Source organism: Pelobates fuscus, chromosome 4, assembly GCF_036172605.1.
Source record: "Pelobates fuscus isolate aPelFus1 chromosome 4, aPelFus1.pri, whole genome shotgun sequence".
Lineage (NCBI taxonomy): Eukaryota > Metazoa > Chordata > Amphibia > Anura > Pelobatidae > Pelobates > Pelobates fuscus.
The window spans coordinates 50519295-50536066 of NC_086320.1; the positions used below are offsets into that span (position 1 = coordinate 50519295).

The window sequence follows — 16772 nt, forward strand, 5'->3', positions numbered from 1 at the left end:
GTTTCCCCTGAACAAAATGATATATAATAAGTGTGGGTGCATTTAATATGAAAGAGGTAAATTATTGTTGAACAGACATATAGTCAAAATCTGTGGTTTGTTTACATTTTTTTTGGTTCACAACTTGTACATTTGGCTGCGGTCTTAAGGGGTTAATGCTTATGACTACATTGTTTTATATGTTTTCTGAGCTTCTTCTTCAAAAACTAACAAAGAAACAAACTTGCTACACCCCATATTATTTTAGGTCAGTAAAATGAGTATGTTATGTGTCAGGCTCAGTTTTGTTTTACGATATGGTTTCCTAGACAACAGAATTAAGTGTATTTGTTTGTATACTATTTCTTTGAAATGCTGCAGAATGTTCAGATATTTAACAGGGTTAATGTATTTTTGCAAAGCATATTTTGTATTTTCAACTTTAGCTCAGTTTTGACGTCCCTCATTTTGCCTACAACCTTTTCCGAGTATTCAAACTGTTTGAAGGGATTATTGCCATTTTAAACACATTGAGTGGTGTTAAATTCTGAAATTTACGAGCCACATACTATATCCTGTTCTCTGGATAGAGATGCCAGGGGGGAAATACTTGTGTCTATACTGTCACTTCACGATCTAGCTTACTGATCCTAAGAGACAGGTGGCACAGCTTAGAGATGCTCAACGAACAGCTTAGTAAGTTCAAGTGTTTCTTTATACAATGCTAGTAGTAAACCAGCACTCTAACTAACTTAAAAAGCTTTCAATTTATAATCATTTTAGAAGATATTATGTTCTGGCCTTCAAATTGAAATATGCATCTCTCTTCTGCTGATGTCATGAAGTCATCTAACTGCCTCAAAAGATCATCGATCTTTGGCTCATAATGTTCATGAATTAACATTCATATGATAATGATTGATTCAGAACTCAGACACTTAACGAAGATTGAAGGACATTGTCTGCTTAAGATCAAGTGTGTCGTAAAAGTCATCAACGCACAAATCTGTATAGATAGGAGCAGAGAAAAAGATAAGCCGTTAAAGGAACACTCCATGCACTATAACCACTATAGCGACCTGTAATGTTTATAAGGACAGGAGTGCTCTTCTACATTGCCAGAAATCAATTTGATTTATTACCTGGTTTTCCTGGTGGAGCTTGCCGTCTCCACTACTTCAGACAGCTGGATGCTCTCTGTCTGAGCTCGCAGCTATTGAGTGAGCCCTGCACTGAAAGTCTTAGCTCAGGAGAGCTAATGAAAGTTACAGGGTAGGAGCTTCTGGCTCCATAGTGTGCTGTAATGGTTATGGTGATTGGAGTGTTTCTTTAAGATGAGAGCTATTTGAATACATACAGAGAGCAACTAAATTTGAAGAAGGAAGCTTGTGATATAGCAAACAAAGCTTACTGTAATGGCCAGCAGTGTGGTTGGGTCCACATTGGACAAAATTAACGTGCTAGTGTATACTCCACTTTATTAAAGTGGTTGAAGAGGAGACAAGTGACTCGATTTTGTCAAACCACTCCTAAACAGTTTAACAAAGAACTGGGGTGACTGCAGTCAGAGACTACGGTTCACATAATATCAACACTGTGCTGTAATGGAATGCTGCTTAGAATGTCCAATTCATTGTGCAGTGCTGTTCTCATGGCAATACTTTAATAGTGAATGGAATGAGATAACGATACGTAGCTCAGCACTGGCCACATGCACATCATTCAATGTATTTTAATATAGGTGCTTCATAAATACAGTAAATGTCCTTGTATTTCATTCATATTTTTCCAACAAACCATCCTTCTTATGACGCGTGTTGTATGGCAACAATAGAGGCTACAGCTGCAATTTATCCGTCAAACTCCAAAGGAAAAGTCATAATGGCTTAATGAGGAGTGCAAACAACTAGATGCAAGCTTTTATAGATTTGCACACACAACACACCATTAACGTGGCATAGTGAGGAACTATTTTCCTTTATGTTGCCATGGCACCCAGCGCTGCAGCACAAGTTTATTACACTTTTGAAATGTTTTTTTTTTTTTTCTCAATTCCGAGAAAACGGCTAAAGGTTATTCTTTGCTAGAATCCAATATATCATGCATCAATGTGCAAAATACAAAAAGTTCAATATAGAACTATGAAGATGTTTCTCGGGTCAGGCAAGCAGTATAAACCAGATCTATAGTTTAAAGCGATGACACTTTGCAGATGCTCAGAAGATTACAGATTTAGGATGCTTTCGTCCTAGCAATCAGGTGAACTATTAAGGATCATAGATGCTGCATAGTATATGCTTGAATTGTAAAGCAGGGTGCTAGAAACATTGTCACTGGAGATAACACAGAATTTCACAAGATATACATTTATGGCTTAGGCACCAAACTTTCAAGGCAAATATATGCTCAAAATAGCCAAACCTGAAAAAAAATGCTGTTTTGGGGAATGTCTTCAATACAATATTACAGTCTGTGTTGTTTCAAACCTGCACCACTAGGCATAATACATCAATCCCACCAGGTTCCGTTGCTATGTCACAGGTAAATGTAAAGATAATCTCTGTGAAACTTGGTAATCTATCCTTCATCCATATAAACCATATTAATGTAGACATCTACCCTATCACTAAAACTCCCACTAGCCTAAAACAAGTCATAAACAGGATTCTTCCAGGAGACAGAAAAAACAATAATGTTTTCTTTATCGTATTATCTTATTCGTATATGGTTTTTTTTTTTTTTTTTTATTCATATAAAAAGTAATTAAAAGAACTGTATAGGGTCAGGAACACAAACATGTATTCCTGACCCTATAGTGTTAAAAACACTATCTACCCCCTGGCTCTCCCCTTTGCCTCCCTAAATATAGTAAAATCTTACCTTTATTCTAGTCTGTCTCTGCCCCTGATCTGCCTCTTTGGCTCACATCATCAGAAGTGATGCTCTCAGCCAATCACAATGGCTTAGCTGAGATTGTCAATTCTGATGATGTGAGCCAAGGAGGCAGGCCAGGGCCGGAGCTAAATGCAGCCCTGGCCAATCAGCATCTCCTCATAGAGACACATTGAATCAATGCATCTCTATGAGGAAAGTTCAGTGTCTCCATGCAGAGGGTGAAGACACTGAATGACAGTGCTGCACATTGTGCAGCACTGCCCCAAGAAGCACCTCTAGTAGCCACCTGAGGTCAGTGGAGGTATCCCTAGGCTTTAATGTAAACACTGCCTTTTTCTGAAAAACAATGTTTACTGCAAAAAGCCTGAAGGGACTTACTACACTCCTCAGAACAACTACATCAAGCTGTAGTTGTTCTGGTGACCATAATGTTCCTTTAAAATGTGATACCTACAATATCCAACTTGCTGTTTGCAATGCAACATTTATAACTAACTTACTTATGGATATCATTAATACTGACATTAAAAAAAATGTTTGAAACTAAACATGAAATGAAAAAACAAAATGACAGAGGATAACATTTTGATTTCAAGTGTATCTAAGCCTAGCTTGTCTAAACAAAAAGATCAGCTGTACAGAATAAGTAATCCATTAGGGGTCTGCAGGAGTATAGCAAACTCCATACCTGCAAGTTGCAACACAATTTTCAGGTTATGAAAATATAACGTTTGTAACATCTGTCAGAGACAATTACTTTCATCTTGTTTAGCAGTCATGTCAAATCCATCAAAACTAGCTAGCGGCTAAGAAAGGGGAAAAAATAAACCTGGATACATTTAGAATGCACACAGCATCTTACACTACATTATCAAGTGGTACGGAAGATTACGGCTATAACTCTTTGAGCGTTTCTGATTTACTTTTTATTTGCCTTAAACAAGTGTGATGTTGATAACTGGCATTCTAATTTCCTTCCGTCAATGTTGTGATAATTGTTCAGGGTTGGTTCTGAGATATTAACATGACAATAGCGCTCATCAAGAAATTCAAAATGAGTGATTTAAATATTGAATCAAGTCGAGTAAGAGGCAGCTGTGAGCTAGCACTAGAACTCTGCCAGTCACGTGACCTAATTTTACTCCTCGAAAATGCTGAGAAGGGCAGCAAGATTGCATGTTGAGTGACACCAAATGGCAATAAGTTATTGATTTCTCGTGTTGTTTTAAATAATGACCACTGGAATATTTTCAGGAAATACTGATCTTTCAATGATTAATCCTGCATTATATGCAAATCCAGACAATAACGAAAAAGAGGAAAAAGGGGATTTACGATGATATTAAAACTGCTTAGAGAATATGTACATTTATATACACAGTATCACGATCTCTATGTAGTGTTATATTTAGTATCGTTCAAGATTCATGATATGTATTTCCACAGATGGGTTGTCTCAAACTGTGCTGTGCTCTTGCAAAGATTTGGGTTTGGATATACCTCATCCAGAGAGGCCTGGGAGTCAACTTCAAACAAAATGTTTCCCTGAAAATAAGACATCCCCCAAAAATAAGCCCTAGCTTATTTTTGGGGGATGCTTGTAATAAAAACCCTACCCTGAAAATAAGCCCTAGTCAGGGTTCGCCAATCTATGTTCGGGGAATTTTTCCCGAATGTAGATGCGTGGGATTCCATTCGCAAGTAAGCAAATCTATGTTTAGGGCAGTTTCCCCACACATACTTTTGCGGGATTCCATTCGTGAGTAAGCTAATCTATATTCTGTAATGTTTCCCTGAACATAGATTTGCAGGATTCCATGCACTATTGAACTGGTCTATGTTCGGGGGAATTTCTACTCTTAACAATCTCTCTCAGTAGCGTTTATCCCCATCTTTATCCAGTTTCTGTCTTGCAGACTCTTGCAGACTCTTTGTTCATGATTTCTATGCTCACTCTATGCCATGGATTTTCTCCAGACTGTTTCTCTTTATACCGATAGGGTTATTCACTACAGCGAAAATTGTTGGGAATTCAAAGTGAATTTCTAATTTAAGGACAAAAAAACTAAACAAAAAAAAAACACTTTTCTCCATATTTGGCTACTTTGACCTAACATTTGAAATTAAATTTTAATTCATTTTGCAGCTCCAACAATTCTCAGTTTAGTGAATAGCCCTGTCATTGAATGTTGTCATTTTCTACTTTTTTCTCCCCTGTCTATTCATTAAACAGTGAGTTTAAATGTCTGTGTGCTGGGGATGCAGTGTCTGTGTGTGTTTGCTGGGGATATATAATGTGTGTCTGTGTGCTGGGGATGCAGTGTCTGTGTGCTTGGGGTGCAATGTCTGTGTGCTGGGGTTGAAGTGTGTCTTCCTGTGTGTTGAGGTTATATAACGTGTGTCTGTGTGCTGGGGATGCAGTGTGTCTGTGTGTGCTGGGGATGTTGTGTGTGTGCCTGGGATGCAGTGTTAATGTGTGCTGGGAATGCAGTGTGTCTGTGTGTGCTGGGGATGTTGTGTGTGTGCCTGGGATGTAGTGTAAATGTGTGCTGGGAATGCAGTGTGTCTGTGTGTGCTGGGGATGCAGTGTGACTGTGTGTGCTGGGAATGCAGTGTGACTGTGGGGATGAAGTGTGTGTCTGTGTGCTTCGGTTACATAATGTATGTATGTGTGCTGGGGATGCAGTGTGTCTGTGTGTGCTGGTTATTTAGTCTGTCTGTGTTTGTGCTGGGGATGTTGTGTGTGTGTGCGCCTGGGATGTAGTTTATATAGGTGCTGGAAATGCAGTGTGCCTGTGTGTGCTGGAGATGCAGTGTGTCTATGTGTGTATGTGTGTGTGAGCTGGATATGCAGTGTGTCTGTGTTTGCGTGTGTGTTGGGGATGTAGTGTGTCTGTGTGTCTGCTGAGGATGTAGTGTGTCTGTGTATGCTGGGGATACAGTGTGCCTGTGTGTGCTTGGGGATGCAGTGTGTCTGTGTGTGCTGGGGATGCAGTGTGTCTGTGTGTGCTGTGGATTCACTGTGCCTGTGTGTGCTGGGGATGCAGTGTGTCTATGTGTGCTGAGAATGCAGTGTGTCTGTGTGTGCTGGGGATGCAGTGTGTCTGTGTGTGCTGGGGATTCAGTGTGTCTGTGTATGATGGGGATGCAGTGTGTGCTGGCTGGGGATGCAGTGTGTCTGTGTATGATGGGGATGCAGTGTGTGCTGGGGATGCAGTGTGTCTGTGTGTGCTGGGGATGCAGTGTGTCTGTGTGTGCTGGGGATTGGCTTCTTGTGTGTGCACAGCAGTCAATCATGACAACTATCTTTGTTGTATCCATGGTGGTGTGGCTCCTGGCTGGAGTGGAGTCTGAACTTCTAAGGGCTTCGCTTCTCATGACTCCATTGCTGCTTGCTCATTTCTGGCTCCTGATTCCATTATGGGGCTCAGTGTCCTGATGCTTGTGCGGTGTTGTTGTTGGCAGCAGCACAACATTGAGGGGGATTCAGCACTCTGACATAGAGCACTGCCGCTAGTAACAACTGAAGGTCTGGCATGCGCAGCAAGTCATCACAGAGCACCGGAACATCAGTTAAGCATAACCCAGAGTCCCAGGTCAGCCTCCACCTCCTTATCCCCTGACTTTTTGAGAATTTATTTGTGGCCGTCCCAGCCTGCCCCGGCAGAGGGACTGAATGGGAAATGCGAGAGCTTTCTCCAACTGGTTAGTATCTTGTTAGATAATGACAGGTGAGGCAAAATGCCGCCTCCGGTCAAGATGCCGTCTGGAGCAACGGCCCCACTGGACCCTTTGGACGAGCCGGCTCTGTATACACACATACTGCCTAATACATAAATCCATACACCCATACTGAATAAATCCATACACCCATACTGACTAATACATACATTTTACATTGAATACATAATTTATAGCTGTGATAAATTCTGTATTTAATTCCTTTGGTGCTATTTAATTTAAAATATTGTGGCATTTAATGTTTAATAATAATGGTGGTATTTAATTTATGTTACAGTGAATCTGTATGGACATGAGACAGGTATAACCACCGGGACTGCATGTTAAAGGGTGTGTAGCCCCAAGGAGCCAAAGCGCAGCTTAGCGGAGGAGGGCCTTGACAGGGGTTAGGAGGCGGGCTTAGGAGGAGCCGGCCAGGACTGGGTGGTTGTGGGTAATAGGGCTGGTCTACTTAAATAGGCAGCCATTTTAGGCAGAGCACATTTAATTTCTTACCTAGCCGAGTTTGTGTGCACTTTGTGTTCACTGCTTTGCTGGGTAGGTTTTTTCCTTTTGTCTCCTCTGCAGGGCCATGGAAGACGTGGAGAGGTTGCTGGCTGGAATCCGGACGGCGGCGCTGCGACAGGACGCGGGCTGGGTTCGGGCCCAACTGGACCAGATCCTGACGGCGGCGGCGGAGAGGGATGGCGGCGGAGAGAGGCCACAACGGGCCAGGAGGCCCCCGCGGCGTCTGAGTCCGGGATCGGGACTGGAGGATGGAGGTGTCGGCGGAATGGAGGCCGCGGGCGGAAGCGGCACGTGCAGCAGGCCCGCGGACCCCGTGGTTGAGGCCTCGCCTCCCGCGGCGCGGCCCGGGCCTAGGCGAGGTGCTTCCCGGCGGGTGGCGGCTGCGGAGGCTGACGGTGCGCACCCCGGACCGGGTAGGGTGACACCCGGCGTGCGGAGGCGTGCGGCTGAAGAACGGCCCTCCCCAGGGCCTGGCCCGTCTGGGATGCAGCCCGGGAGGGCACCCACTACACTGGAGGCCGGGAAGGACGGGGCCCAGGGCAGGACGGCCCGGAGAGGGCCCCTGGCGAGCCGGAAGCAGCAGGCAAGTGCTGGGGATCCTCAAGGGGCCCCCCATGATGTGGCTGGCATTAAGGGTACTCGGGGGAAGGACAGGGCCCAGGCTGTAGGGGACAAGGGGGGTCGGGCTTCCCCTAAGAGACTGGTAGTGGGGGAGGGGGGCCGGTTAGCCGAGGGCAGAAGGTGGCAGGGGGTGGTCGGGCTGTTTTGGCACAGGGGTCCAGTGGTAGGGTGGCCGGAGAAGGGGAGGTTGGGGAGGTAGGCAGGCAGAGGGCTCTTTCCCCTGGTAGGTCAGGGGGTTTGTCTAGGAGGGCTGGACAAGGGGTAGTGGGGGTTCGGGGGGGGAAGCGTAGGGGCAGTTTTTCAGGGCGCAGTGGGGGGGAGGAGGGTGGGGCCCTTAGTAGTTCAGGGGCGGAGAGGGGGGGGCGTAGGCGGGGTCGGCCCAGTGTTAGGTCGGGTTCCGGGTCTAGCAGTGGGAGTCCCTCCCCAGTTAGGTGCGCTAGGGCCGGTAGGCATTTCGAGAGGCGGCGACGTCGATCTTCATCTAGTGGGTCCGCGGGTGGTAGGGGGGGGTCCCCCAGGCATGGTCGACGGGGGCAGGTTCCAGGTGGGGTCGGTAGGAGTCGTAGCCCGCGGGGTGTGGCCCCTGGGAAGCAGCGACAGGACAGCGGGTACCGGGAGGCCTTGGTGGTCGGCAGGCGCTCCCTGGGTCGGGACGGGAGGGCTGCTGGGGAACAGTGCACCCTGCCCAGGACTTCTTCTCCTCGTTTCAGGTCTCGGAGCCGCTCTTCATCAGTGTGCAGGAGGCACCGGGTGAGCTCCCCGGTTGGCGGGACTTCAGTGGACGTTGCCATTCGTGGAAGCACAGCAGTTCCCATCGCAGCCCCGAGCGCTTCCGGTTCTGGGGGCTTGGCCGGTGAGTCCAACGGATCATTGCACTCAGACACACTAATACAAACACTTCAATCACTGCTCCACTCATTGGGGGCGGGGGGTGAGTCAGGGGTGAGCGTTGGGCAGGTGTGGGCGCAGGGGGTAGCGGCTAGTGGGCCTGGGGTGGGGCCCCCGGCGGCGCCGGCACACAGTGTAGAGGCAGGGGCCGCACCCGGCCCTGGAGATGCTGGGAACGAGCGGGCGGAACTGACTGGGGGGGTGTCGGATGCGGCTAGGCAGCACGCATACGTCTCGTTTGCCGGCCCGCTCGGGGTCCACCTTAAACAGGAGGTGAAAGACAAGATCTGGAAGGGGGAGTACTTAGAGATCTTCTCTCTCCTTCCCTTGGAGGAATTTATTGACCTCAAGGAGGAAGATAAAAAAGATGAGAAGAAAGAGGAAGAGGAGAAGCGGAAGAAGTATCGCAAGATACCGAAATCCTTTGGGAACTGGTTAAGGGCGTTTTGCGTCTTGGCCAGCGTGATAGGGGAAAAGTCACCGGGCGTCTGCTCTTCCCTATTCTGCTACTTGGACGGGATTTGGGAGGCATACCGCACCTATGGCGGGCCGCTACGGTAATAGGGCGGACGCCGAGCTCCTCAGGGCCGGGTTCGGGCAAGGTTTCTATATCCCGTTCCAGGCTAGAGAGAGCATGGGGCACCCGCGCAACCTGAAATCGGTGGCGGAATCTCCAGGGGTGGTGCGGGAAAAGCTGGGTAAGGAAGTTACGTTGGGTAGGATGGCTGGGCCGTTTCCGGTGCCGCCGATGGAGGGCCTTCGGGTCTCCCCTCTTGGTGTGGTCCCTAAGAAGGAGCCCGGGAAGTTTCGGCTCATTCACCACCTGTCGTACCCTAAGGGCGGGTCAGTTAACGATGACATTGATAAGGAGCTGTGCTCGGTCTCTTATGCATCATTCGACCAGGCGGTCGAGCTGGTGAAGAGGGCTGGGCGTGGGGCTCTTGTATGTGTATCTCTGTGTGTGTGTATGTTTGTATGTATGCCATGGATCATGTGTACATCACTGGTTTGGAGAGCTATGACGATGTTCCAGAAGAATGTGACATTATTGTCTTTGAATAAATGCTTTGTTGTACATTTATTGTTGTACCGTACATTAAAAATAAGACATTAACTGAAAATAAGCCCTAGTGTGTTTTTTTGAAGCAAAAATTAATATAAGACCCTGTCTTATTTTCAGGGAAATATGGTAGTACATTATCACATCACACTCCACTCACTTAATTTTATATTAGATATTAGATAACTGGATTAAACGAATATATATACATAATTTATTTAGCATTGTGCTGGGCAGATGCCCCTAAACGTCTCTGTGGCAGCCCTCCCATGTTCCTCATTTATATAGCCAGTGGGTAGTTTTGCTAAATTGCCTATGTGATATTTTTTATTTGCAGCTCAAGTTTAATACAATCAGTTGGATAGATTTTGTTACAAAATAACAGAGTGTCAGTCAGTTTGGTGAAAAAAGGTACAGCATTGAGAAAGTCACTCTCTGCATTTGCTCTTGAAGAAGATGGCAAAACATATCCAAAACATTCTGTATGCCATTTCCGATTTCCCTACTCTAACACAGATATAAAGCTTACGACACGTACTGATAAAATGAATAGCCACGGAACTATCCTGTTACACTCTGTACCCGAATGACTGTTGATTAATTTGACAAATATATATATGTACTAACCCACGCAATGTTTCCTTTCTGTAACACTTAATTTTACAATAAAAACTTAATAAACACAGAATGTTTGAAAAAAAAGACAAATTCAAATCTGAAGAAGATAATTCAATTTTCTTCCTCAAGCAATATTCTAGCTGGATGTACTACGATAGCTATAACCATTGCACCAATGTTTCTAGAAAGTATCTTGCTCTCTTTGGAAGGCATCAGTTGAGCTCAACTCCACATCTCAACTACTCTTACTGGCTGTGCCATCTTCAGTGTTTGATTTGTGAAAAGATTTCCACTACGTAAATGGACCTTGGCGACTGGATAGCACTTGAGAAATGGGATTTTTGGGACAAGACCAAAAACGATATCAACATTTTATACATTTTGCATTGATTTTAACAGATAAATATTGTTGATTTATTTCTTTGATGGCAGCAAAATGTGTAGAATACTATAATTTTCCATTTCTGCTTTCTGCATAAGATTATAGCATAGGGATCTGCTCGATAAAACAATATATCATTTATGATTTTGTTAAGTACTGATCACACCTCATGTTGCTGACTTCTGATTTTAGAACATACCAAATACAGCTATTCTTTGCTGACTCAGGTACAATTATATAATTAATTCTCAAATGGCGCATTCATTCTATCCTGGAACTACTCTGCCATTTTAATATTCTAGCATTGTTTTAGAATTTTTTGGATTTATGCTCTACAGAATTTTGTGGAACTATATTTAAGTGCATTTGTGCATTAGTTTTAGCATCAAGATGTCAAATTTTTATAAGATTCATAAACCATAATTCCTACATACTGTCTATTAACTTTAAAAGGGAATCTAAAATCGAATGTTAAATAACCATGTTTAAAGGGACGCTATAGACACTGTAACGTTTTCATCTCATTGAAGTGGTTTTAGTGTCTGGAGTTCCCTCATTCATTCAGGGTTAAACCACTTTTAATGTTTTAAAGCTAAACAAGAGTCCTCAGCAGCCCATCCTCTCTTTGCTGTTTAGATTAATAAGGAAGCATTTGCCTGAGCAGCAATAGGTAGCTGTGATTGGTGAAGATTGCCATGTGACCTCTTTCAACCTATCACTGTGCCCATTGCTGGTATGAATTGGTATGACTATTTACATTATACAGCTCACGACAACTATGTTAGCTAAGGGGTTAATGTCCATTTGTGCAGTGTTTCATACTCAAATGTTGCAGATATAGACTGCAGGCACCATCACAACTTCAAATTACTGAAATGTTCATGGTGTTTGGAGTGACCCTTTAAGTTAATTTATTAATGAAATAAATTAATATTGTTGTTACCTGGTAGCTTCTGGATCCCAAATAACAATATCAGCATCGGAGCCCTTGGCGATTCTCCCCTTTTGTGGATACATGTTAAATATCCTTGCAGCAATCGAACTTGTGACAGCCACATATCTGTTCTCATCCATAATCCCGCTGTGCTGCAATAAAAAGAAAGCTATCGATAATTGAAGCTGTGCGTAAAATACAACAGTATTATCGGAGAATAGCAAGTCAACTATCCTCAAATATCTGACTTAAACCCAACCCTTAAAAGACAAGAAAGTCAAGAAATTTAGATTGGGTCTTAGAAAGAATTGCAACTTAAAAAAAAATTAAGAAAAAACTAACAAACAAACAAACAATCAAACAAACAAAAACACTGGAACTTCCAGTAGGAACAATAGTTTACAGGAAACAAAGCATTGAAGGTAATGTTGATGCCAAAATAAATGTCAATACACCAGTAGTTAATACTGAATCCTATAAACAGTGGACTAGAAGCAAAAGACTAATTGAGAAAGAGAGAAAAGGAGCATAAAAGGCACCTGACCATAAAATGGCATGGGCTAGACATAAAGACCTCAGACAGAAAAGGTCAGAGAGTGTAATTAGGAGAAAACTGAGTGTTATGTTATGAGAAGTACTCAATATCGCAATAGTAAGTCAGGTCAAGAACAACATGGTTACAAACAATGCCTAGTTTGGGGAACAATAAATAAACTTAATATACAGTCATAGAAACATAGAATGTGAAGGCAGATAAGAACCATTTGGCCCATTTAGTCTGCCCAATTTTCTAAATACTTTCATTAGTCCCTGGCCTTATCTTATAGTTAGGATAGCCTTATGCCTATCCCACGCATGCTTAAACTCCTTCACTGTGTTAACCTCCACCACTTCAGCTGGAAGGCTATTCCATGCACCCACTACCTTAGTAATAATTCCTGATATTATTTTTAAACCTTTGCCCCTCTAATTTAAGACTGTGTCTTCTTGTTGTGGTAGTTTTTCTTTTTTTTTTTTTTAATATAGTCTCCTCCTTTCTATGACTTTGCGTGAAAGAGAGCTCAGATAATATCTAATATTTAGACATGTAGGCCTAGCCTGATTCTATTATGTTTCTTAAATGAGGCTGAAGAGTTTATTCTCTTGTGCGTATTAACAGTGACACACCCACGCTCTTACATATGTTACGCTCAGATGCACATTTGTATTCCTGTTATAACTCCTTTTGACTTGTTCTGAACTTCTCCAAAACTTTAATCAAAAAAGAAAGAGATTGACAAAAAATAAATAAAATACAGTTATGTCTCAGAAGACAAGAGGCAATGTAGAAACCTACATTGGGGGCAAGAAAAGGCCAACAGTGAGTTGAGGAACTGAACATGAATAATCTAGCAGTAGCCAGGATATGAGCCTTTTTCCAGATGACTGCTCCTAGCAAAAAAAGTCCCAAATGGTAAGAGACCCTGTGAACCAAAGGGATAGCAGACTGATCTGGTGTACTCAGTGTAACATTGCATAGAATGACATAATAAACTGTTGCATAAAAATGATTCTCATATCCCATTGGGTGTACAAAATATGTCCTCTGGGAGCTATATGATTGACTGGGCCACCATTTCAAAGGCTGGCAGAAAATGATGGGAAATGTAATATTACAGCTGGAAGACCCAAACTGGAAACCTCTGAACAATACTGTACCTTGCCTTGCAAAAACACATGCCCATTTTAGATTCAAAATCTATCAAATGGAATCTCGTCCAATACTGCACTCACTGTCACTACTTATGAAGTATCACCAGTTGTCCTGCCACTGCTTGTGAAGTATTACCTACTGAGTCAGCTATATAAGACAGTAAAAAAACACTGACTAATCAAACACACTAACACGCAGCTAAGATTAATTGGAAATTATAGATATTTTTGCAATTTTCTATTAATAACAAAATAATATTATAACTAACTGTCGTGTTTTCTGCTTGCTTCCCGCGTCATTCTAATGCAAAGTGTAACGGTGTACTACGATCCTGCATCAAAATCGACACAAGGCAAAAGAGACTAAATCCCTACGTAGCAACAGTCCTGCAAAAAGAGCTTAGCAAAAATCTCAATCTTAAACATTGATCCTTTGAGGCAATAGAACTTAAAACAAATCCCAACCTCACATCAGTCCTGCATCGATTAGGACATAAACAGTATGTCCACACTAAATAAGTAGCCAAAATTATTCAAGTCCTGTGTCATATTGGCATTGCAAATCTATGACAGTTTGGTGTTGCCCTGGTGACGTCAGATGCTCTGATTATTTAAACTCATTCCACCAGAGATTGCGTGCCTTTTTGTGGTCCTTTTACACCTAAGAGGGTGTTCCTTGTGTTTATTAATTAATTGGTTACTGACTCTGGCTTGTTTGACTACTCTTGTCCTCTGTACTGCTGACTTTGCCGTGTTTTTGATATTACGTCTTACCGTGCTACCTGACCATTCTCGTTCATGATTAATTTTAGTCTGTTTTCAGACCTTCTGTTTGCCTAACCTTAATGCCAGCCCGACCACTCTAAGGACCAGCATGAACTTCTACTCTGTCTAGGTATGCATGTTTAGGGTTAGGTCAGCCTTGACAAGAACATTGCTAAGAATTATATTCTTACCACTCCTTTTTCCCAAACAACAGACATACGATCCTCAACGCCATTCACTCCATTTGGGATCTTTGTAAAATCATCCTTCCCAAGGGCTTTCTGACAGGTGTTAAAAGTGCAGTTATCTGTTCCTGTGACACTGAGATCATCACTATGAGAAAAGGGGATCAATGAGAATTACTTTAAAAAATATAAAAACTTTTGTGTTGCAATGATTATTTCATTTACTGATAATGTGCTACCTTAACCATTAATAATAATGCACAAATATGTAAAATTTCCCTACACATACAGACACGGTTTCCATAATTTTCATCTCTCTCTCTCTCTCTCTCTCTATATATATATATATGAAGTTTTGGATGGTGAAGTTTAAGGATGGTGGGGCGCTACTCCCCCTCTGACTAATTGGGTTCTACCCTTTTAACCCCATGAAATGCCATGACGTGTTCAAAACCAGCTGTATCTCCAGTCAATAAAGGATAGAATGGAAACTGCAAATTTAATAATGAAAGACAGATGTTTTTTCTAACACACACTTATCGAGAGAAGGACTAATGCCCATCATGTTCCAGATGTGCCCTCAATTCCCTTTTTTCTGTGTAGATTTGGAATCCAGACCAGATTTCTTTTGGGTTGAGCACCCCACCCATCTACTATATGTGTCCCATCGTAGGTGACCAAAGGAAAGCATACATTTAAGGAGAGTCTCTGAAAGCAGTTTTAAGCAGTAAATGTTGCAGTTAGCAAGTTGGTATTGCATGTTAAAAATGAGTGCAGGACCCACCGATATTGGGGTACTATGATGTAAGGGTGGGCTTAACACAATATGGCCATATGGTGGAACTAAATCTCCATATTTTTAATAGCCTTGTAAAATTTCAAATAGTTTTTGTGTGTGTGCACCGTTCCTTAACCTGTATTTAATAGAATAGGCTGTTAAGAATGAAATAAAGCACATCATTTAACCTCCCTCTGTATAACCTTAATTTTTAATTTTTTTAAATTGATACAGTGATATTGATCGTGGTATAACCAGAGAATACTTCTACTTAGCATTTCATTAAGGTAATCAAGCTCTCCATTGTATGCATGTAATTAAAACAAAGGGTCATGTTTGTCAAAGATAGATTGATTATGACGGAAAATGCTTTCTTTGTACAGTCACCAGGGAAACTAATGGAATGTACTTGTAACTGTACCTATCAGTTTCTCCAACTATGCCCTGATATATGTAATGAGTTCAGTGTTTACTCGTCTATTTCACCCCATGTCTTACTTAGCAAGTAGGTTCATCAGATACTTTGGAGTGGATGGATCGGGGCGAAGCGGGGGGCCCATGACATGCGCAGCTGCGTGACTCCATTCCTTGTGCCAATAATTAGTTCCATCTGTGCCAAGACCGGCAGCAATGGGCTCTCCAAACACAACCTTCCCTGGGAGAAATGAAAAATAAACGATAACACCATTCGTACTCAAGATAGGTCAGCATCTATCCTCACCTTTTCTAATATTAAAATTACATTTGAAAAGAAATGTCAGCACTTATTCCCACCGTGACAAAAAGCTAATAATGTATGATGTTTAATGCTGAAAATGCATCTTTGTTGCAAGTGCATTATAAATCGTCAACTGACAGGTTTCCCAAAAGAATGTTCCTCTTCCAGTTAATGAATGCTTTCTTAAACACGAGAGGGTATATCCGCACGGCTGCTATTGTGAATAACTGCTTGTTTAGATTGCATTACTAGATGAAAAGGTTATAACGGTGTAATAATTCAATGTTTTGTATTATGCATCCTAAATTTTGGATTAATTTCTCTGCTGAGGACCATTAAATGCCGTTGGAAAATCAGTTCCTATTTGCAGTAATTATTTTGCATGATTTTAATAGGTAAAAAGTATTGTGTAACAGATTAAAAAAACTTCAGCACCTGTACATCAGATTCAAACCATTACTTTTTTTTCTTTTTGGTGACAGATGGAGAGAGACAGAGGCATAACTAGAAACAACGGGGACTCGGTGCGAAAATTGCCCTGCTCCTCCCCCATACTTTTTACATATAGACACAAATGCAGACAAACAGATACACATGCAGACACACACACATACACACATACAGATGCTAAGACACAAACATACATACACACACACACATACATACAGATACACAGACAGTATTATTTTTTTCTTTTTGGTGACAGATAGAGAAAGACAGAGGCATAACTAGAAACAATGGGGCCTCGGTGCAAAAATTGTCCTGCTTCCTCCCCCTCCCCCATACTTTTTACATATAGACACAAATGCAGACAAACAGATACACATGCAAACACACACACATACACACATACAGATGCACTAACACAAACATACATACAGACACACACATATACATACACAAACATACAGACAAACACATACATACAGAAACACACATACAGACACACATACATAAAGATGTACACACACATCCATACATACAGATACAGACACACACATACAGACAC

At 42.4% G+C, this 16772-nt stretch overlaps 1 protein-coding gene across 3 annotated transcripts in view; it reads right to left on the bottom strand.

The window, feature by feature from the left end:
- Positions 1-16772, bottom strand: part of DPYS (dihydropyrimidinase) — a 359961-nt gene that overhangs the window by 13411 nt on the left and 329778 nt on the right. For all 3 annotated transcript variants that reach the window (XM_063451168.1, XM_063451167.1, XM_063451166.1), the window contains 3 exons: positions 15544-15700; positions 14274-14415; positions 11635-11777 (listed from right to left, as the gene is read on the bottom strand). In XM_063451168.1, the coding sequence (XP_063307238.1) occupies positions 11635-11777; positions 14274-14415; positions 15544-15700 (442 nt within the window). The remainder of the gene's footprint in view (positions 1-11634; positions 11778-14273; positions 14416-15543; positions 15701-16772) is intronic.